We start from the raw sequence: 24,306 nt of genomic DNA on the forward strand, positions 1-24,306 counted from the left end.
AGCAAATTATATGTGAAAAGACCGTACATTGCATAATGCAATCTTATCACTTATTTTCATTTACTGGGCCAATAAAAGGGAGAATACACTGTCAAAAAGGAATCTCGATATGGGTAGAAGATCCTATGTGTTGGCTAAAGTCTCAGAAAGAACCACTATGACCCTGGTTGCTGAGATGGGCCCGGTGTCATCAGGGAGGCAGGGAAACTCCAATGGACGAGGAGGAAGCTGGCAGGAGAACCCAGCACGTAAGAGCACTGGAAACTGACCAGCCTCCGAACCCCAGTGCTTTGTCCTACCAGTAGATGCACGCTTCAAAACTTAAAACTGCAACACTTGAACATATTTATCCTCCTTTCTAATTTTTTAAGTGTCACTTCGCCTACTACTCACATCTAAATGAAACACTTCGTAACACGCTGCTACTCCTTAATAACACCTATCTTTATGGAACTGATAAGGGCGAGGTTTTAAAACATACACAGAAACATTAAAGTAGGAATAAATCAAGTCCTTATCCTTTATGATAGTCTATTCCATGAAGAAAACTCTACCACAGTGATGATGGGCCAGAACAGAAATTAATTCCAGGGGAAATAATGTTCCCTAATTTAATAAATGAAGAGCGGTATTTCTAAATTATTCATCATATATTTATACATATACAGACAAAAATGGATGTCACAAGGGAAAAACTGTACAAGACTTTCCACCTAAACTTGTAAACCCCACAAGGTGAAGAATGAGGGATGTTGAAGCACTGAGGTACTTTGTTTATAAAAACACCCTTCCAGAAAAAGATTTCTGTTCTATGGTACTATTATTGTTGCTGTTGAATGGAACTGTCCACTCAATGAAATCATGTTTCTTTTAATCATTATTGTCTAAATTCCCACTATAAAACAGAAAGGGGGGGAAAAAACCCTCAGCAATGAAAATTCCAGGGTCACAGATTATGTAAAAGCTCTATCTATCATCTTTTGATTCGTTTCAAAAATATTTGAGAAAATAATCTGAGTTAAAAATCAGAAATATATGGGTCTAAAGAGGCAATGGCTTTAAATGATACCAAAAAAGTCAGACTTTCTTAATAAAAGGAACATTATACATGTCACTGAACATTTACAAGAACACAAACATTAGAAAATCCTATCTAGGAAATAATGGTTTTCAAGTGTCCCAAAATCAAGAAATTGGTATAAACTGCCACAGCAGAGACTGATTACACATAAGGATAAGTAAGTGTAGTTTAAACCTGGAATGACTGCTTCCCATGCTAAAGCTCCCTTGCACAGTATGACCTGCTCACCACCCTTTCCCAGGGTATGTCCTGTCCAACCCTCTCGTCTTGTCCCACTTACAATCTTGATGCTCTGCTCCTCTTGCCCAATCTCCACAGTTTTGCTCAAACAACTCCCTCAGTCCCTTACCCTACCCCTTCATCAATGCCTTTGGAAAAGAAGCAATACATGGATCAATAAATCCCTCCCCTAGCTGCCGGGATACACTTAGTCAGCCATGTGCAACCATCTAGGCCATCACTGCTCCTTCCCGGCTGCCGGCTCTGAGAAGTGAATCCTGCCCAGGCTGAGTGCACTCCAACTCCACAGCCACAGGCAAGGAGCTCCCAGGGGCCGGGACTCTGCCCCTACCTGACAGTGCTGAGGTGCTAAGCAAACAAATGAAGGGATCTGAGAGAGAAGAAGCTTTTCTTCTCAGGAACTACTGAAAAAAAAGAACAGGTTTTTATCAAGCTGGAAAGATCATTACTGAGCATGCAAAAATGGAACAGTCAGATAAATTATCTTCTAGTCTTTTGAGCCAATGACCAAAAAAGAAGAAATTATCAAACGAATGCCTTTACCACTTTAACAGTATGTCTATCAACTTTGGACATATTACATAACCACTATTTATAGGTAAAGGCATTAAAATAAATATTGTATTATAACTTCCACTTGATTTTAGTGAAGGAATTTACTGGTTAACTAATGCATCAAATTCTAAAACTAATCTTGAATTATTTGCTGACAGACTGTGGGTCATGTGCTCGCAGTCATCCATTCCATCCACGCCTACACTCCTGGTACTACCCACTACCTGCCAGGCAGAACCCTAGGAGCTGGAGAGAGAGCAGTACACACAATAGAATCCCTGTCCTCACGCCTGGGAGCCGGAAGTACTATCATGGAAAATAAGACAGGATAGAAGGGCGTAAGTAATGCTGGCAGTAAAAGAGTGAGGTGTTTGTTTTGTTTTGTTCTGAAATAGCTTCAGGAAGTCCCCTGATAAGGAGATGTCTGAGTTGCGAAGCGCACTGAGGAGATGATGGGATACGTCTTGCGGTAGATGGCAGAGGGCATTCCAAGGACAGGAAACAGTACACAGGTGAGACGGGGGCCGGCAGGGTGTGTGTGATACAGAGCAAGGAGATCAGTGAAGCTGCAGGTGAGTGGGAGCAAGGGAGGCAGGAATAGGAGAAGAGTTTCCGAGAAATGGTGGTGAGAAGGGTGAGAGGGCTGCGGAGCTCAGGGTACAGTAGATCATTGCTCTGAAGGAGACAGGAAACCGCTGGAGGATTTTAAGCAAAGTAATGACAGGATTAAAACAAACACCACCACTTTGGCTGTTGTGTTGAAAACAGTCTGTAAAGGGGCTGGAGTTGGACCACAGAGACCAGTCGGGAGCTACTACAAGCCATGTGGTAGAGATGGTGGCTTTGACCAGGGTCAGGGTAAAGTGGCTGGGTTATGAATACATTTTGAAGGAAGATACATTTTGAAGGAAGAGAAATACATTTGAAGGAAGAAAGGTAACCTGGTGGATACTGAAGACAAAATGAGGGCATCAAGGATGACGTCAAGGTTTCTGGTCTAACACTGGAAGGATGGGAAAGGACCATAGGGGAAGCGTGCTTCTTGGAGTAAGAGGTAAGTCAGGAGTTTGGACAACGTCAAACCTGAAATGCCTATTAGACATCCAAGTGGAGATGGTACATAGGCAAACGGTTATGTAATTTTGCAGTGAATATGGGACTCATCAGCAAAGCCAGGACGCTGGGTGAGAATACCTAGAGTGCACAGGCAGAAAAGACACTGGAGACCACAGCCATGGGGAGATGACAGAGGAGAAGTCACCAAAAGAGAAGAATAGCTAGGATATTCTAGGCTAGTGTTAGACAAGAAAATAGTATACCCTCCAGGCACACAGCATCACAGTACAAGCTTCTAGGTATTTCCCCCTATAAATAGGGCCATTTGAAAAATATTAAGCAAAATCCATCTGTCACTATCATCAATTACTGGAATGAAACTTCTTGTTAAAGAACAAGACTCCATTTTGGGATAATAATCAGAAACATAAAGACAGCAGACTATCATCCATCAAATTGGCCAAAAATTTAAACTCTTACAATATTAGGTATAGTTAAGGGTATGTAGAAAGGGAAAGTCTTCTGGAGAAAAATTTTAAATTACAAAGCAAAATTAGTTTTCTAGGTATCTTCATATACGGTGGTACTGTTTATGCAAATTAAAACAAACATAAACAAAACCATACATATACTACTCATAGGTACAATCAAAACCCTTAAATGTAGTTAGTGTTTGCCTCTGGAGTGACTGGCAGTGATAGGTAAGGAAAACTACACCTAAGGTGTAATGCCTTACTCAGCTTGTTTTTTTCAAATATGCATTGAAATTATGAAAGACCTGAAACAGGTGAGAAAATATTTCTAATCATCAATTCTAGTATGAATACATGAGTGTATATAATAAAACTCTTTTTAATCCTTTCGTATTTAAAAAACTCAAATATTTTTTAAAAGCACGAAAGAGAATAAAAGGAAAACAAGACAATTTGTTTAAAACAACGTCTACTACATTTATACCTACATTCCAAGTCTATAATAAAGCAAAAGTAGAGGAATAAATTTTGTTGGCATGTTAATGAAGAATTACTAGGCCTCTAGCATAACATTGAACTTGGCAAAATCCATCTACATGCTGTAATTCAATTTTCAGAAAAAAACGAAATAACTTTGAGTACACTATCCATAAATACAGTAATTTAAAAAAAATAAAAAAAAAACAGGTAAAATTACCCAGTTTTATCAGAAGATCTAATCTGAATAGGAAATTAGGCTCTAAAGTTTGAGTTATAATCAAAGACTGGTATCAAATGCTTCTGGAACGACATGAGAAACACTGAAATGAATGGATAGATGATATGTAAGTCCGTCAGTCAGCCAATCTAAACAATCATGATAATTCATGGAAACCACACTTAATTCTCTCCTTTCAAATTTAGGATATTAGTACTATTTCATTTAACAAGTTAAGAGGTTTCTACAGATACTTTAATTTTTTATAAGATTCTTCTTAAAGAAATAAAACATATAAGAGTATATATAATAATACCTTGACAATCACACATTTTTCAGACATCAGTATTTCATACTGCAACCTCTACTTTGGGCCTTTTACAGTCTGGGTAACAAATATGCTTGCTGAAACTGTTACTAATTTTTCCTAGGTTTTTACTTCTGAATTGCTCAACATAACAGCAATCAAGCAAATAAATAGTGATTTTTTTTCACTTAAAAAGTTATGGTAGTTATTTACTACATGATTACTAAGAGAAGAAAATAAATCTGATAAACTGCTTATATTAAAAGTAAATTATAGACAAATTAATTTTATTAAATGTGTGTCGTTAAACAAACACAATGACACAGAATAAAATTCCTAGCAATTAAAAAATCAGCTTTTATATGTGGAATCTTAAAAAAAACAAACAACTAAACCATAGAAAGAGATCAGAGTTGTGGCTACCAGAGGCAGGTGTTGAGGGAAGAAGAAATTGCAGAAAGGTGGTTCAAAGTTCCGACTATAAGATAAATAAGTACCAGGGTTCTAATGTAAGCATGGTGACTATGGTTAATACTGCTATATGATATATATGAAAGTTATTAAGAGAGTAAATCCTAAGATTTCTCATCACAAAGAAAATTTGTTTTTCCTTTTTTGCTTTCTCTTTTTTTTGTATCTGTATGAGATGATGAATGCTAACGAAACTTATTGTGTGATCATTTCACAATATATGTAAGTTATACCATTGTACTGTACACCTTAAACTTATACAGTGATGTACATTGGTTATATCAATAAAACTGGGGAAAAAATCAGCTTTTAATAAATATGTTCCTAGTACAAAAAAGTTACACGTTAAAGGTGTACCAAAGCATGAAGTTGTATGTAAAACATTAAAAGCTCCTTATTGTCCTAAATTTGTTATGATGATCTTTTCCTTCTATTAATGCATCAGTTTATTCCCCCAAAAAGCATTTAAAGGCAGTCCTTCCTGTGCTTACAAAAATAAATCACAACAACTGTACCACTTAAGAACTTAAGAGGTGAGTCACTGCTCTAACATATTTAGAAACAAATTCAGGCTGATTCATTCGTGTGTTACTGGTTGTCAGGTGGAATTAGAAGCATTTGATTTTTGACCTATATTTTCAATGATGTCCTCACCATTTTCTCTTTGGAAATTTGCTCTACGTCAAACTAATGCATATAAAGTAAAACAAGCAAGCAGAGAAATGTGTAATTTAGAGCATTTTTCAAAAAAAAAAGCTAGGACAACGTTTTCCTTTAACTTCTTGTGATAAATTCCTGGGTTAAAAAAAAAAAAGTCTTAAAAAGCACAATTCTATTCTATGATTAGTCCAAACAGAGGAATAGGTTTATTCTTCCTCAAATTGGTTAGAGATAAATACTTATATTTGTTGAGTTAACACTACTAAGAAAACAACTGGTTAACCTTTTCAAAAAAACATTGTGGGAAGAACGCAGATGTTTTACTCCACGGATGTTTCCAGAGCAGCTGCTATGTGCAAGGCACTGTGTTAAGAACGGCTGTGGGAGAAGCAAATATTACTCCGCCATCAACTCTGCTCCTGATCTGCTTAAGACTCTCAGTAGGGCGGTACGGTATGCATGTAAATCATCACAAAATAAGTTAGAAAAGGATTCAACACTTTCAGAGACGACACTGAAACGCTAAGGAGTTCAGAGAAGGGAAAAATTGGTTCCCACAGAAGTGTGGGAAGAGAAAATCAGAGAACGCTTCATGACGACAGTGGAGTTGAGCTAGATCATAAAGAAAGTAAGATTTCGACCAGTGCAGATTGGGGCCACATTTGTGTGGGGATTGCAGTTGGCGGTTTTAAGGGAGGCTTGTATAAGTAGAGAGCTGGATCAATGATCGTGTAAGCAGGAAATTCAAGCATTACGGTAGGTGAAAGACATGAGAAACAAGGGTAAAGAAGTAGGTAGGAACCAGATTATAAAGGACTTGGAGGATGGAAGATTAAGTGGCTCATACTTATCTGGCAGGCAATGGAAACCAATGAAACACTGGGAACAGAGGAGTAGAATGATGGACACATGCTGCAGGAAGATTAATTTAACATCAGTGGGGGTAGATGGATAGGAAGAAGACAAATTAGAGATGAGCAAACTGATTAGGAGTCTACTGAATAGTATATATAACAGGTAATGAAAATAGGAGCTAAGCAGTATCAGGAGGAATGGAAAGAAGAGTGTGGATGCAAAAAAAAAATAGTACATTGTAAATAGCATTTATGAAAAATATGGAATAAAGCCTTACCTGATTCTTCTGCATCTTGGTCATCTATTAAAACCTACTGAGACGCCTAAATCCACACATTTCTTGCTATGTGTCTTGGACTTCATGTGTTTTGTCAGATTTCCTTAAGGGAAAAGAATGTTACTAAGCTTACATAGTATTATTTTGCTATTGCATTTGTCAACACTGGCAAATTCCATTCCGATTTCAAGTGAAAGTACAGATTGTGTGGTTTATGCAATTCCAATGACTAAAATTTGGACAAAAGAAAATACTGTACCTGTATAATAATCTTCTTATTTATTAGGAATAGTTAGTTTCTCTCTCAAACCTGCCTTCTTTACTCTGATAATGGCTACTTTTGCCTTATGGTTTCTATTTTCCAGTCCTTATCTATTTTTTAGAATGTTTTGTACATACGTAACGTTCCTTTATGACTGCACTATGATCTGTAGCACCTGGAGTCGGAATTCTCCACCAGTTGTGTCTGCTGGCTTCCCTCATAGTACTTGTTTCCTTGCATGCTCTTTAATTTTATTGGAACATCTCTATGGTCAGTTTTCCAACTGCTTTCTGCCTGGGACCTTAATGCTTTCAGATCACTGATTCTGTACCAGGTTATTTTTGTTTTTTTTTCCATGGCATAGCTATAGGGTTTTACTTTTAGCAGGTAGCTTTCCCCCACATAGTCCAAAGTCACTGGACAGGAGAGCCAGGCTTTATTTCAGAGGCCGCAGACTCGACTTTGGCATTAGCATTAAAACCCCAAGTTTGTGGGCATGTATCTGGCTTCGACATCCCTATGGACTTTGTTTAAGTATCAGATTTCCTTAAGGGAAAAGAATGTTTACTAAGCTTACATAGTATTATTTTGCTATTGCATTTGTCAACACTGGCAAATTCATTCCGATTTCAAGTGAAAGTACAGATTGTGGTTTATTGCAATTCCAATGACTAAAATTTGGACAAAAGAAAATACTGGTACCTGTATAATAATCTTCTTATTATTAGGAATAGTTAGTTTCTCTATTTAAGTATTTAACAGAGGTTCACCATGCTAGCTTGGGGTTTCTTTTTCATTCTTGGTGCCTGGGAATTTGCCTTTTAAATTTTGAGCTTGACTATTCAAAACTATATTTGGTTATTGTATTATAAACAATAATTCTGTAGGTTTGGAACATAAGAATTTCCTGCATTAATTTCACTTCACCATATTGACTAGAAGTCTCATAGTAGTATCTCTAAAGGTGTGTTTCCTCTGGCAGCTGGTGTATGTAAGTATTACCAGGTTAAGTGAGACCCACCAGGCAAGGGTACCCCAAGTGATCATGAGTGCAAGGGGATATCAAGCAGCTTGAGTTGATAATGCCACACACACAAAAACCTGCCAACAAGGGAAAATCATCTCTTTGAGAAAATAAATAAAATCTAAATACTGAGTTTGGTAAGCAGGGCAAAATTGTATTTGAGGGTAAGCCTTTAGATGAGCTAAACATGTCTGAATGATTGGTCCAGATTTTGGGCTTGCAGTCACTGAAGGACCTGCAAAATTACTGTATTTATAGAGCCTCAATTCCACTAAAAATGCACTAAGCCCAGGGAACTGGTCACACTTTTCAAGTCAATCCTTGGACTAGCTTGTATGCACAGCATCCCAGAGCTTCATGCTTTAGGGATTCAAGAGTAAGAGGGTACTTGGGCCAGATAATGTCTAAGATTCATAAAACCCTAACATCTGTGATTCTAGAGATAAAACCTAGCTTAAATAGCTTGGCTATGCCTGACATTTACTTTAAGTACATTTAAAAATAAAATATGGAGCAAATATGGCAAAATATTAATAATTAAAAGATGATAGGTATGCTGGTGTTCATTACATACATTTCTCTTTTTCTGTACGCGTCAGGATTTTCACTTTAAAAAATGGTTTGGCCACGTTAATGTGGCTGAATTTTCCACTTATAAGTCAAAACACTTTCGAGTGTAACAATATTACCAAACTACAAGGTCCACTAATAGTTTTCTTTCAAAATGCCTTTGTTTCCTAAATAAAGAGCCAGAGAAGGTTATTTCCTTTCTAAAAAGAAACTTTCTAAAAAGTTAATGTGTAATTGTAAATAGGCAAATTTGGGAATATAAGTTTTTAATAAGCATATTTTCAAATAACTTAAGCTATTACTGTTAACCAACTTCTTAAATAATTTAAAATAAAGAACATAATTTGCATTTTAAATATGCATATTAAAATGCAAATACCCCCTAGCAATGCTATAAACTTTGTGCATTAATTTAATAGATAAATTTTTCAACACATTTAGTAAATATTAATCTAAATCTCTGAAAATCGTGAGAGATTTGGTTTCTGGATTCCTATAACTACATATAGAGTCTAGCTTTCTGTGATATAAATGGGTCCTAAATCCTGCAGAGATGAAAGCTCACTGTGTATTTCTGCTGACTCTTAAAGCAGAATAGTGAAAAGAAATCAATTATTTTGAAAATGTACTCATAATATAAACTCAGAGGACAAATGCTGAGTATTAATTTATAAATATTACAATCAGAAGCATCAACTTCTAGCACCACAGACCACCCCTTGATAGTATTGTGCTGTCTTTGCACACCATATACCCTATATCATGCCATTATATCACTACTACTTTCTGTTAATAATGAGACACACTCAATAAGTAGAGTTGAGCTGGCTAAACAAATTAAGTCAGAGTAGGGCAAAATCTACAGCTTAATCTGAAAACAAGTCTATTATTATTTAGCTACCTTAAAAGGTACTGTGGTATCTGTTTTATATATATTTACAAAAGGTAGATGGTCAGCTACAAGAAAGCTGAGCATAAAAAAAAAAAGAGAACTGTCATGCCAAGAATAGGGAAATATTAAATTTCTAATACTTTTTTAACCAGTCTCCTTAGCTAAGATAGCTTTCTTCAAATAAATATTTATCACATAATTGCAATGAATTATCTGACAAAACAAAAAATTTAACGTAAGTAAATTCAGATATGCAGCATATAAGAGAAATGAAAGACATGAAAATTGCTAACATATAATGATCACTTTTCAGGGGTCATTATTCTCTGTCTACCATTTAATAAACATTTATCTAAAATTTTATATGATGTTATTTCCTTAAGATTAATACTTGGTGAATAATAATATTTTTCTTTGCCAAGAAATCTCTGCAGTTTCATTTGGTTTTCCACCTCTAAGTTTTCCTCCCTTTCTTGCCTTTATTTTATGAACATAATGTTTTACATATCCTGATTCCTTTCTCTCTTCTCCATTGAGAAATGCCCATTTCACGTGATACCTTGATCCTCTTTTATTTGGTAATATCATTCTGTACTTGGTAATCTTTTATTAGTTATATTGGCCTATTACTGGTCTCTTGGTAGAAATTAATAGATATGTCTTAATCGTAGAATCAAAAGCAGTGAAAAAGCAATAAATTGAGTTAAAAGATCAAAGCATTTGTCTTATTAAAACCTTCACACAAGACCAAGAAAATCATCTTGAAATCCACCCTCCATTTCCAGAAGGAGGTTCTATGTCACAAGCAAAGGACTCCTCTCAACTCATGATTTCTTGAAACTCTTTAGAAATATTCAAGGCTATCTGAAGAAGTTCCCCCCATAGCCCCATCATTCTGTTTCAGGTACGATACTAACATTTAAGGGGAACGACTTGGAAGCTACTTCGTTGCTACATATTATAACTCTCTTTAAATGCCAATAAATATTAGCCAAAAATAATACAATAAATTTTGCTAAAGAGTTGATCAATCTTTAAGACAAAAAACGCAAAGACAACCAATACAATCAGAAAAAACCAAATGTTAACTCAAAAGAGATAAAAAGTTTCTGTAAAAACATCAATTAAATATTTTTTACAGATATAATGCTTTCCGACAGATAATTTTATGACTAAATTGTTTTATTTTAGAAAGATTTTTACTTTTAAAGGGAGTTATATGAAATTAAAATTTCAAGTAATAAATTGTCATATAATGATTCATGAACAAGGGACCTAATGGAGAAAGCAAACATTTTATAGTAGTGTATTTATTATATGTAACAGGAAATTGGTAGAGGGTAAAATTTCCTTAACGATAATAAAGGCTTACAATTTAAATAACATATAAAGAATACAGAAAGAGTACTAAATATAATTTTAATGACTAGTTCTGAGTTCTACAAACATTAAACAGAACAAAAGTTAGAAAATTTTTGAAGCTGAAAATCAACAGAATTTGTGTAAAAAAAAAAAATAAACTCCATGGAAAAGAAAAAGAAATGGCTGCATGCTTAAAATTAGATACTAAAACATGAATGTAATCATTCTAAGTTTACTGCAATTATTTTAAATTTTTTTCAATCTTTTAACGCCGAAAAAAATTTACTTGTGATTATGAAAAGTTCTTTTTCTTCTTCGGCCCCAAAGTAAGTATTTTTGAAAATATACTAGTCATTATGTTATGCAACTATAATTTAGGGAGTAAAATGAAAAATTTATTCCTTTTAAAATGTTATAGTTATTATATATATTCTAAAAGCATGTAATTAAAAACTTTTTTTCAAGAGGTCTAGAAACATAAAGAAAAAAGGCTACAATGTTGACAAGATGTAATTTATATTAATCTATTTATGCTACTGCTTCCTTGGTCAAAAATATGTAAAGTTGGGTCTTAGCTCTATTAACTCAATGCATATAAAAAGCAATGTCATCTCATACCTTTTGTCTTAAAGGAGAAGTTACAGTAAGTGCAGTGGTAGGGACGGACATCTGTGTGGGTTCGTATGTGTTTCTTTAACATACTAGGTTTCTTACAACGTATTCCACATTCTTCACAAATGTACTTTCCTCTTCCCCTGCCTCGGACATATACATACTCTTCATTTGATTTATATCTAATTTAAAGGAAAAAAAAATGAAAAGGGAGAGCGAATACTATGTCTTTGAGAAAATATTAAAATTCAACCTAAAAAATAAAACAAGGCACAATTTTTAGACTCAATATAAATTTTACGCATGTACAGGTAACAGAATATTCCAGCTTTTCACATAAACACTTAATATTCTAACAGCTAACTCTAACCAAACCACCTTATTCAATACTAGGTTTAATTTTAAAATATTTCCTCTTTGAAGTCACTGCTGCAATAATTTTCTTTGTTAAATTCAATCACAACAATTACAAGTACTGAAACATTTCTGAGCTTCACTATAACTACAATTGGTTTCTGCATTTTGTTTTTCTTATAACCAAATACATTAAGACATCAACTAGGCAATGAGTTCATCTCTCTTAGAGCAGGTTTTCCAAGTCATTCCTTATTGTAAATCAACATGAAACCCAGGGTTCACGCTGAAAGCTTTGCTCTTAGCTACCTCCTGGGACCTACAATGTTTCCTAAATAGTTATCATTTTCTTGATAAAAATGGAATTATTAAACATAATACCTAACATATATTTTGCTATGAAGATCTTGTTAATAAGCTTAGAAACCTTGGAACATTTATATAAAACTGGTATTGATATGTCTTCATTCATATGAAAGCAAATGTACATTTAAAAAGTAAGTTTAAATGTACATTTAAGAAGTAAAATTTGTACTTGCCCTCCATCAAATATTTTAATTCTTCTTGGTTCACTTTTGATTAAGGAATTTTCTTTATCTTGCTCACTGTTAATTTCAGAGGCATCTTTATTGCTGAATTCAACTACTGTGGACTTTTGATTACCTAATGCTCTCTGAAAGGAAAAAAAAGAGAAACTAATTTAATAAAACTGAAAACACAAACATGCTAATGTTTCACTTGGAAAATAAAACACGGCAGAATACAATGCATATAGTTAATTTCATGAAATGCATTTCAAGGAAGTAGCAGGTTTAAAGGTCATGTGCTTTATCTTCTTATCTTTAATGTATCTGTCTTAACCACAGCAAACAGGTAAATCTTATGCTATTTTAAAATCCCACCAAAGTCCACTGACACCCGCAAATAAAGGCTTTACAACTTCCCATACTGGTATTTTGTGCGTTTAATAGGAACTTTTTAAAATACACTAAATAGTTCTTCTTATATCTAACCAACCACTCATACTACAGTTTACGTGTATTTCGTAGAATTCATTCTTTGGAGATGGAAAAGAGCTAGTTGCCCCTTTTGGTATAATAATGTCTCATACTCCTGAGAAACATGACTAAATTCCCTTCAATGTTAATGTACTGTAAAGTTAAAGCAGAAGCCCCGTTTCCCAATATTTTATTCTCCCTTTCTCCCGTTACTTTAAACCATAATTATGTTTCCTCTCTAGAACTTCTCAAAAGTTTCTGAATACTGAGAACGGTGAGACATAAATACAGGTCAGGTCAAAAGTTAGGTTTTGGCCCGCTAATAATTAAATCTCTAAAAAAGGGTAGTGAACATCAAAATGATAAAGAACATGAACTCTTCTATAGAAACATTACAGCTACTGCCACCAGATGATTTGATATAACTGCACTACTCACAAGTTTTCTCACATACCCTTGAGGCCGGCAGCACAGGTGGTTGTATCCCAGTGAGCAAGGACGCTCTCCGGGTCAAGTCACTTGTCCAAGGTCAAGTGTTAACAGCAAAGGCTCAAATGCAAGTCCTCTGGCCAAATACAACATGAGGCACAACTCTTCTAATCAACGGCCTCTTTGTTACAAACCTCCTTTAAAAATGACATCACCACGTAGACAGCTCCTGTACCAACAGGACTTTATAGTAGTAAGTGAGGAGCGGGTGTGTGTAGGGCCTAGGCAGCCCCAGAAAAAGTACCCGGGGAAGCCCCTGTCCTTACAAAGCCGGGAGTAAAGGAAAGCCGCTGGCCTAGTAGTGTGAAGAGGTAACGACACTGACCCTGACATGTAAACATGCAACTTCTCCTTTTCCTTCCCTGGCAAACACATTAGGTTTCCCTGCAACTTGGAATACCTGCACACACCTTTCCTTGACTTTCTACCTTTAACAGTAATCCTATTTTCTTATCTCATTTTCAATATCAAATTCCTGCTTATCTTTTGCTCACTTTCTTACTATCAGATCTGGTTTCTATTTACCAGTTACCAACGAGCTAAATGTCAAAATCCTTATCATTTTCTTAGTCTTTATTTGCTTGACCATTATACAAGGTTGACGCGTTGTTTCTCTTAAAAATCCCTTTATTTTAGCATTTATCTCTTCTTTTCCATTTTGAATTATAAATACATTAAAACTTGGGTTGTGAGCTAACAGGCAACCCCAGACCCAATCCTCCGTAGCCACGTGCCCACGAGACTCAAGTCCCCAGTGATATCAGCATTGCTCAGGCCAGAGACCATCTTTATTTGATGTCTCTGATTGAGCAACTCTCCTGGAAATACCTTCTTCTTCGATCTGTGTGATACCACTTTCTCACGGCTCTTCTCCTTCCTCTCTGAACAATCTCTTTCAGTTTCTTATGTGGACTTCCTTCGTCCATTCGTCCCTTTAAATAGTAGTGATCCCCAGAACCCACTCTAGGCCCTTGTCTCTTCTTTACACTTTGCCTGAGCAATCTCATTAATTACACCTATGCACTGAAGACTCTCTACACGTTCCACTGGGAACTCTCTCCTACTGTGTTTCCCCGAAAATAAGACCTAACCGGAAAACAAGCCCTAGCATGATTTTTTCAGGATGACATTCCCTGAACATAAGCCCTAATGTGTCTTTCGGAGCAAACCCTAATAAAAGACCAGGTCTTATTTTCGGGGAAACACAGTAGCTGAAAATCCAGATACGCATTTCTGGAGGCATTTCTACTAAGGCACTTGGGGCTGAAGGGAAGCCACTCTCTGTAGGCACTTCAGGAATATACATAAAGCTCTGTTTAAATTCTCATGATCATGTCTCATCTTCCGAGATTCTGATTTGTGTAGTTCTAGAGTAGAGTCTGAGCACTTAAAAATTAAATTCTGAATGGTTTGGATGCACCCTCCTTCACTGAGAAAATAGGAACAGCTCTTCACCACCAGGCATGTTCTTTGGTTTTTATCTACACTTCCAACTTTGAAACATGTCAGTATTCCAAACTTACACCTTCAAGCCATGAAAGACTCCTCAGGGTTTTTTAAACGAACCAAGTTTTTTCTCCCTTCCATGTCATTCATCAAACTATTAAAATATCTCATTCCTGTGTACCTGGAAAAATCCCCACTTTTTTTTTTTTTTTAAAGACTCAGCTAAAGTATCAGCACTTTTGGAATATCTTCCCTGTATCCACACCTCCTCAATCTGCTGGCAGCATTAAGGACTTCCTTCTTTTAAAGCTGAATATATTTCCATTACAATACTGAACTGTGATATTTTCTTACTGGTAAGTATGTACATTTTTATGAACCTGTATTATGTGCCTATGACCCTGTACAGGTCAAGGACTTTAATTCTGAATGTCCAGAGTCTAACATGATACCTTCATCCATTCATCCATCCATCCATCCACCCATCTATCTTTAATCACTTAATTTTTCTTATTTTATAACGCCAATACCTCTAATAAGATTGATTCCACAAACAACCCCAAATTCTAGTTTTATGATCGTATTTTATAAATCTTGACCAAATCAACTTTATAATCAAGTGTAGTAGTTATTTTCGGTACTAAGACGATTCACAGAAGTACAGGATCGCTCTCTGCTTATATTTCAAAATGATATAAAACAATCTTCAATTACTCACACCTCTGTTCCCCTACATTAATAGGGGCAAAGCATAAACATAATCTCCTCTCACTTAACAATAAAAGCCTTACTAGAAGAGAAAGATGAAAGTAAAAGCACGATTATCTGTACCATTAAGTAAAGACTTAAATGTTCAAGGGAGGGAAAGAACTGCTCAGGGCCAAGTTATTTCAAAATGTTTCAAGCTAGAGTCACTGACAGGACTCTAGATATCCTTTATCAGTATAACTCCCAGGGCAAACTTATACTTTCCTTCAAATAACTACAGTTACAAAGTACAATTTGTCATTCACAACTTCCAACTAAAATATTTAAAGGCATCAAGACATGTTAAAACTCATCTGCACAAACTATTTTTAAAGATAAATAAAATTTCAAGTACCTTGCTTAAGTTGCTTTTCCATTTGCTTGAATAGACCAATAAATCTGATTTGGAATGGGTGGTTATTGCTTGACAATAGAGTGATTTCCCAGTCTTCTGTTTTGAATTAAGGAGAGAAAGAGCAACTTTTGTAGGCAAACCAAGTGGATTGGGATTACTGGCGCTGACTGTCCAGTCAGTGTAGGCCGAAGTTTTCTGGTCAGTCTGAGGCAAATGTAACGTTTTCTGTCTTAACAGATAGCACCATGTAAAGCTGGTCGTGGTCTTCAAGCTGGGGTAAGACAGCTGCTGCCTATCTCCAGCAGCCAACACTGAAAGAGTGGCAGTTGTAGGCGGACTTTGTTCTTGGATGCTCACTTGGTCAGCTGGATTTTTAATCTCTGGAGACTTCCTTTCTTGGTTACTGTCTACACGTTCCAAAGGAGAAATATAGGTATTTACTGAAGGAACAGGTGAATTTCTAACTGCAGGAGACAGTGCTATAGAGGACTTGATGTTTTCAAATTCTTGCAGTTCTTTTATAGGTTCTATAACTACAGCCTTAGAGTATCCTGACGACAAACGATCAGCAGGTACAACATCTGCCAAATTAACAGCCTCACTACTAATTTCAGGTTGAGAAAAAATATCCTGCTCTGATATCACACCTTCAAGGGGCTCTGTCGTACAAACCTGCCTCACTAACACAGGTTTCTTCTGTTTATTAACTTCATTAGCTCTTGGACTCAGTGGCTCAAATGGTCTAACGTCTGTTGCACAAGCAGCTCCATTTTCATCTTTAGCTCTCTTCTGGTGTTTTTCCATGGCAATGTCTAAACTATTCGCCGGGGAAAGCATCCTTTTACTTGAAGCTGGAGATTCTTGTTGAGGGGAGAGTCTACCAATAGACATTTTTGGAGTTACAGGCAAGGATTCTGACAGAGAAGAATTTTGGCCCATCTCTGAAAAAACACTTTCACAAACAGGTTCTTCCTCTGGGTTTGGCAGAGCATTCTGGTGACCTTTTTGCAATTTTGGCAGGAAATTTTGGTCTCCGCTGATTGGCACCACACTATGACTGGCCTGGCAAATTGGCTGACTGGACAGATCCTGGGTCACCAGGATTTGGGGCAGAGGTGTGACAGCGGCAAAGCCGTATGCTGGAACCTTGCTCGGCAGGTGCACGGGCGGCGCAAACGATGTCGGCACCTTCTGCACCTGCCCCCCAAGCGGCCCGAGCTTCACTGGTGGTGGAGGACATGAATTAGACGTGGCATCTACTAATTTGGTTTGTAATGCTAACGGAGTTGCACGATGGTCGGACCCACCTGGATCTGAAAGAACTTTCTTTGGCAAAGAATGCACGGGATTAGAAGAGCAAGACGGGCTTGTAGTGAAAACCTGACACTGAAGTTGGTACTTGGGAGCAAAGCAATCCTCACTTTTAGAAGCTGCACATACACTGGGATTTGCATCTGGTTTGACACTCTGCGTAGACACTGGCAAAGACACCTGTGTGTTTTGGTGGCTAAGGGGTGCATGGATGTGGTTTAACAAATTGATACTAAAAAGCTGTTGGACTGGAAAGATGTTAGTAGAGTTAGAATTTGAAGTTTCTGTTTGTAGATTCCTAACTTGAATCTGGGAGTGGACAGTACTGGCAGGAAATTCAGCTAAGGATGTAGTAGTGAGCTGAGGCCCCGGAAATGGCACTGCATTTGCACCAGGAAGAGCAACAGTTTGGAAAGATGATGGATTCCCGGGAGCCAGGTGACTCTCTGGAGCTATGTTTAAAGATATCTGCCGTATCAATGGACCTCTCCTTCTTTCTAAGAGAGGCACATGCGCAGTCACCCCCACGCCAGAAGTGGACGCTGGAGGCTGCAGTTCAGCAAGTGGTGCTGTCTGAGGTGGAGTGATACTCCCACAGTCAAAGGATTTACTTCTGAAATCAGAGACCTCCATCGACATCTGCATGCAGTTAATCTGTTCTGAGGCAGCACGCCTCATTTCCCGGTGGCTTCCAGGGATGTTAAGCGTAGCAGAGCCAGGCGGAATCATGAGAAACTCTGCTTTATTGAGAAAAGTGATTTTGGGGGAAGCCTCCGTTTTCGAAATGTCCTCTACATCTAATGAAGCTGAGAAACTTGAAGTGTGAGATAAACTACTCTCCCTACTGAGACTCCTGGAGACGGTGGAATCGAAACTTGATTCGGTTGAGGAATGTTCTATCTCAGCAAGACGAAGCCTCTTCTTTTTGGGAGGCAGTTTCTCTGTCGGCAATTTTGACAAAGTTTCACTACGCTGAGGCCAGCTGAACCTATCCGATCTGTCCTGATCGGGGCCTTGGGCTGCGAGGTCCCGGTCTGGCTCTTCTGTGACCAGGATTTCCGGGACTTGGATGTTGTGCTGCCGAACCAGTCTTGCGGGCGGTCCCAACACGTGCCGTTCACTGGCACTCTTTCCTAAACCTTCCTGAAGTTCTCCTCCAAGGGCATCCGACAGGGCCGGCTGCTGACGATGAGAGGCGCTCCGAGAATGGCGACCTTCCTCTTGGGACACGCCCATCACTTTCAGGGACCCGGGCTTTCCTGTTCTACTCAGCTCCTGGAAAGAAACCGGGGAGCCTCTTTCAAAAGACTCCAGCTTGTCGAATGAACTGGGTCTGCTGAGTGAGTTTGTATGTTGGATGACTGAGATTCCCGTGCCATGTCTCTTCAACTCTACCTTGTCCTGGGCCGCCGAACTTATCTGTTGTTCCATGATGGTAGACAGTTTGGGATCCGCGGTCTGGTCGGGGCCTCGGGCAACAAGCTGAATTTGGGAGTTTTGCAAATGTGTGTTTCTGTGCTGCTGGTCACCTGTTATGACCACATTATGTTTAGACAAACTGGAAGCAGAGCCCAGAGCATTCTGAAACTGAAGGCCTTCGGAGCTTTTGGGAGAAGCTCCACTTTCATGTTGCTGCAATTCATCATCATCTCCAACACTTTTCATTTTCCTCCTTTTCCGTATCTGGGGCGTCTGTTCCCAGACCCCCGTGGCACCAGCGACTCTGTAGTGCAGAATCTGCGGCTGTGTGCTGCTAGGCGCGGGGCTGTGTTCGGGTTCTCTCATAGCTACCTTGGTTTTTGGCCCGTGTAACTCTGAACAGTAAAATTTCTTATGGTTTTCAAAATTTTCCAGTTTTCTATACCTGTTTCGACAGGTTTCACACTCAAACATTGTCCCTCGTCCCTGATGAGACTTCTTTTTTTCTAAATGTGAGCCCGGTGCCAACGACTTGCTCCGCGCGGATGCAGTTTCACTAGTGCATCCTTGATAGCCGTCATCCAAGGACTGTCCACTTCCGAGAACATGACTTTCATTTGTTGAAGAGTCTTCCACGGCTGCTTGCCTGACCAGAGTACGGGGATGTGCACTTTGGGACACGGAAGTGTTAGGGCCTGATACAAACACATCATCATAGAAAGCGCCCATTTTGTCATCAAAGGACTGACTTCCTCTCAGTGGATGAGGGGGAGGAATGATGTTTGCAGGTATTGCTGAATAACCTGTGGTAGGCATAGAATTACTTCTTGTAATAGGCAAACAGTCAAGGGAAGGTACGGACAGAAGAAACACCTGCTTTGATTTCTCCGTCGGGGTAAACGGAGACTTTGGTATATCAGAGCTTGAACTTGTTCTCCGTCCCATTGGTTTTAAGTCAAACTGGAAAGAGTCCTTAAATATGTATGATTTAGGGGAATCGATACTGCCTCGTCGTGAGAGAGAGGTTCTCCGTGGCTTTACACTATCCAGCTGTTTATCGTCTACCAAGGCTTCGTTGTCTGAGATAAGCTTTGATATCCGTTCTTCCAGTGTTTTGGTTGCCAAAGGTGGGCGCATCTGACCTGGTAGAAACAATGCTTTTTCACCTGTTGGTAATGGAGAAGCTGCCGGTGTACTGACACGAGGTGCAGGGGGCCCGTTATTCTTATTGAAGTCTTGTTCCGTAGCAGGGAATGTTCTGGCAAAGGGAGTTGGCGGACTCACCGTTTGGTCGGCACTTTCAGAACGTGAGAAGTAACCAGAATCTGTACTTCCTAGACTTCGAGGGCTCAGAAGTTTTCCCTGTTGCTCTTGGGAGTAATCGGTAGCCTGCTGCCTTTGTAGCTGGGCGTGAACTGTCCCTCCGTGAGGTTCTTGTTTTCCCTCTGGCTGACTTGTGTCCCCTTTCTGACGGGACTTTTCAACAGTCTCTAGGGAGGACGTCCAGGCTGAATGTGTCAGTACACTGGTGATCTGAAGGTCCTTCTGCTTTTGTGCACTAGGAAGCTCAGGCTTAGGCTCTGGACACTTCGGGCTATCAAGTCTTAAAGGGGACACATGGACAGGGTGGACCAAAACTTTTGGTAACTCGGTCACAGTGTGGGATTCTGAAGACTTGTCCTGTAGTGAAAAGTCACCTACCACCTGGTCTGCACTGCCTGGAATGAAACTTGATTTTGGCAAAGCTTCAGAATTTGATACCACTTTCATTATTTGCACAGGCTGCAGGTCCATGGAGCCCGGGTCGTTCTGCCTTTCATCGGCAGCGCTCTCGTCATCACTCTCGCCACTGTCTTCTACATCTGAATGGATGCTAAGTGCTTTGGGGGACTCGTGTGACAAGAACAAACCACCGGCATCTGGCTGCAAGACGAGACCCAGTTTGATGGTATGTGCGTGGGATTTTTTGTGCTTGTACAGGTTACTTTTAGTCTTAAATGAAAATCCGCAGGTCACACAGGGATAGGGTCGCTCTCCAGTGTGGGAGCGGATATGCTTTAAAAGCACACTTGGTTTCGCACAAGCTCTATTGCAATATTCACAGATATATTTTCCTTGTTTTTTTGGCTTCTGATCTTTCAGAAGAAGATTGCACATTTGCTCTACACTGTGATTAACAACAGAGGAGATGGGAGTTGAATTATAAACTGGCGTGGGGGGTGACTGGGTAGAATGGGCCGGACTTACTGACGTAGGTGAAGCAGAATCCACTGGCTGGTTTGGAGAAGTAACCTGAGTTCTACTGGAAACTGAAGTTAGACCTACAGATGATGTCACTGCTAGAGTATAAACTTGTTCAAGTTTGGTGTTCTCTTGATTTTGCAGATTCGTCAGTGATCTTGTGAAAGCTGAACACACTGGAAGCTGTTGATTTTGTTGGTTAGATTTAGAAACAAAATGTTCGTGTTGATTATATGCATGAGAAACTGACTGAACTGATGCTTGCTCATTCTTTGGAGCAGCAGACACGTGCACTGTGTATGAGGTACAAGAAGGCTGTGATTCAGCAACAAGTTCTTGTGAAGTCTGATTTGGGGCATCCGTTGAGCTGTTTTTTAATTGAGAAGGGGGTCGTACAGTTTTATTTGGTCTCAGTTTTTCTACCTTTACTGCGCAAGATGAGCCCTTTTGTGACAAGGTGCTCAGTTCTGGCTCCATTGCTTTCAGTAAGACATCAAATGCGGTGTTTGCATACGAGGTGGAAGTAGGACTACAATTAGAAGAGGTACATTCACTACGGTCAGTCCTGGATTTACTTGACAAAGAACTAGAGTCACACTTTCCATCTAGGAAATTTAACTTGGCAGGGTTAGAGCCTTCTGATCTCCATCTATGCAGTTCAGACGGGTGCTGCAGAAACAAGGGCTTCTTTGGGGAGACAGCATCTTCAAACTTAGAGGCCTCAGCAATTATCCCAGGTGTTTCTCCATTTTGTTTGGTAAACTGCTTCCCATTTTTTACAGGACTATGATTCTGTTTCTTGTGAGACTCTGAAGCACTCTGAAGAATAGTGAAAGATGATTCTTCTGTATTTTGTTTATGTTTTGCCTGAAGAGGATTTCTCAGTGGGGATTTTGGTATTTTTTTCAGGTGATTCTCAGCTACAATCTTCTTTCGTTTCACACCTTTAAGTGATTCTGAAGTTCCTTTAATACCAGCCTCTAAGATTTCTGTTAAAAAAGGGAAAAAAATGTTAAAATGGTATATATACAACTATAATTTTTTAAAAATTAAGATTACTATCATGAGTATGTTATGACAATTGGACACGGTAATTTAAGGAAAGCCTATTTTGGATAAAACTGCATTCTAACATTCTTCAGAATGTTGCCAATCAAAATCTATTGACACAATTGCAAGAAGACCGTAGCGTACATTTCTAGAATGCTGAGTTCCTTTCTTGACCCCCATTCACCAAGATCTTGGAACCAGACCTTTCAAAACTAAATTACCCTCCCCTTTCACCCTTAACAGCTGAGGACTCTGTCTACACAAAACAGTCTGAGAGAGGTGGCCCACAAATAAAAATAAGTCAACCTTTTATTGCAAGATATTTGACTGTCCTATCACAGTATCTTTTAAAGCAAACTTCTTAGCAAATTTCTAAATATTATTGCTCTAGAATATGCAATACTGATGTTCTTTTGAGAAAAAGGGCTAATATGTAATAATTTTTAGAGTAAACATACCTCATCACATCTCAAGACAATCATATTAGCTGATAGAACCATAAAATACTGCTTTATTAGCAATTATCTCAATGAACAGAAAAATATGAAAGTAAAATAAGCCACTTATTTGTGGCTCTTTAACTAACAAAATAAAAAAGTTATAATGTTGTAATGGCCCTCAGTTAAAAAATAAAAAAAAAGTCCCCAACTTAACTGAACAAAACATTCAACGGCTATATTTCTTTGTCATTAATGATAAATAGGGAGGAGGTACATAGTTAAGAGCTTATCACAGGAGAGAAGAGATGAAATCACCTCCATCTGGCTGTGCTGGAAATAAATCAACATTTAAATGGCATCAACAACCCTCAATCTCTGTCAACTATTATATTTTTGAGCAATAATTACTTACCATAATTTAGTTTGTTTCTATTTGTTGGATCTTTGGGCACATAAACAAAAATTATTCAAGTTTGTATTACTTATTTGTAGAAGAACCAAATACTGTAATTCCTCCTTATTTTCAAATAGCTGTTGTGATATACGTATTTTAAATTCATATTAGACCAAAATATCCACACCATAATAACCAATTTGCATTTAATGAAGATAAAATTTACATAAAATAAAAAATATTCTAGTCATCTTGTGAGTTTATGGGCTGTCATATATTTGTTTAATGAAAAAAAATATGTTTAATCTGACAAAGATACATTTACCCACCATAACCAAGAGGGCAAATATACATATATATACATACACATATATATGTGTATATATATATTTGTGTGTATATATACATACACATATATGTGTATATATATACATACATATATACACATGTGTGTATACACACATATATACATATATATGTGTATGTGTATGTGTATATATGTATGTGTGTGTGTGTGTGTATATATATAGTGGCAGGGAGGTGGGTGTCACATAACTAAAATATTTGAGCTAAAGAATAGAAAAAAACATTTCAGTACTATTGCTACCTTTACAAAATAATGTTGAACAAATCTTTTATTCTTCAATCCACTCATTTTTAAAATGCTGTTTTGCCACTGGTTTTCCCTCTTCCAGTTGAATGTAACAAAGTCAGTATGTACTTTGCCTGTCATTAACTCTGTCACGCAAATGGGCAGAAGGAAAAATGATAACCACCTACGGTTATCAAGCCAGGGTGAGGAGTTCCCCCATTCACTTCCAAAAAGCTTGGGGGTGGGTTGTAATAAACGTGAAAGCCACTAGGCTGTTAAAATAAGTATAAAAAACAGAGATGAGAAACGGCTTGGTCAGGAGCAGCGGTTCTCAGCTTAGGGGACTATCTGGAAATACCAGACATTTAAAAAATATCTGCCCGTGTCAGGCCCTATCAGCTCCTCTGCAATCAGAGCGTTGGTTGGGATAAGTACACTTATTAGTTACGTTTTACAAACTTTTTGGAATAAGCTTTTTTTTTGATAACCCATTTAAAAAAAAGAGAAACCTAAACAATGTCTTACACTCCAAAAAAAAAAAAAAAAAAAAAAAAAAAAAAAAAAAAAAAAAAAAAACGCAAAAATTCAACCTACAGGCGGTATACCCAGAAATACCACATTAAGTTTTAAAGAGATGTTACATCTATGTATGCTTTAAACATAAAGAGTAAAATGTATCTTGTTTATACCTAAATGAAAATAAAGCCAAAGTGAAAATAAAGGAATTACTAAATTTAAGATCCACGTTGCTTTATAGACAAACGATTTCCTAAATTTTCCTCTGGAGACAAAAATTTGAAAAACCATACTTTAAACAGATTTTTTGAATTTTTCAACTACAGGTTTCAGTTTTAGATGAAGACTGACTCATCTTTCTTTTGTCAAAGTTTATGACATTTACATTTATTTGCATAACTGTTTACTCTTAGTTCTCTACTTGAATTCTCACACTTACCTGGTACTAATACACTAATTCTTTCCTTCAAAACTTTGTCCACTCCTATGCCTTCTAGCAAGGACGCTCATATGAAGATGAAGCCTGGTGCCAGCCTGACTGACAGTTTCCCATCCTTGGC

At 37.8% G+C, this 24,306-nt stretch overlaps 1 protein-coding gene across 1 annotated transcript in view; it reads right to left on the reverse strand.

Moving 5' to 3' along the window:
• HIVEP1 (HIVEP zinc finger 1) overlaps positions 1 to 24,306 on the reverse strand; it is a 130,428-nt gene that overhangs the window by 16,766 nt on the left and 89,356 nt on the right. The window contains 5 exon segments of the mRNA XM_033114461.1: positions 6,673 to 6,703; positions 6,705 to 6,775; positions 11,401 to 11,576; positions 12,288 to 12,421; positions 15,784 to 21,743. Of these exon segments, the coding sequence (XP_032970352.1) occupies positions 6,673 to 6,703; positions 6,705 to 6,775; positions 11,401 to 11,576; positions 12,288 to 12,421; positions 15,784 to 21,743 (6,372 nt within the window).

Source organism: Rhinolophus ferrumequinum, chromosome 9 (genome assembly GCF_004115265.2).
Source record: "Rhinolophus ferrumequinum isolate MPI-CBG mRhiFer1 chromosome 9, mRhiFer1_v1.p, whole genome shotgun sequence".
NCBI lineage: Eukaryota > Metazoa > Chordata > Mammalia > Chiroptera > Rhinolophidae > Rhinolophus > Rhinolophus ferrumequinum.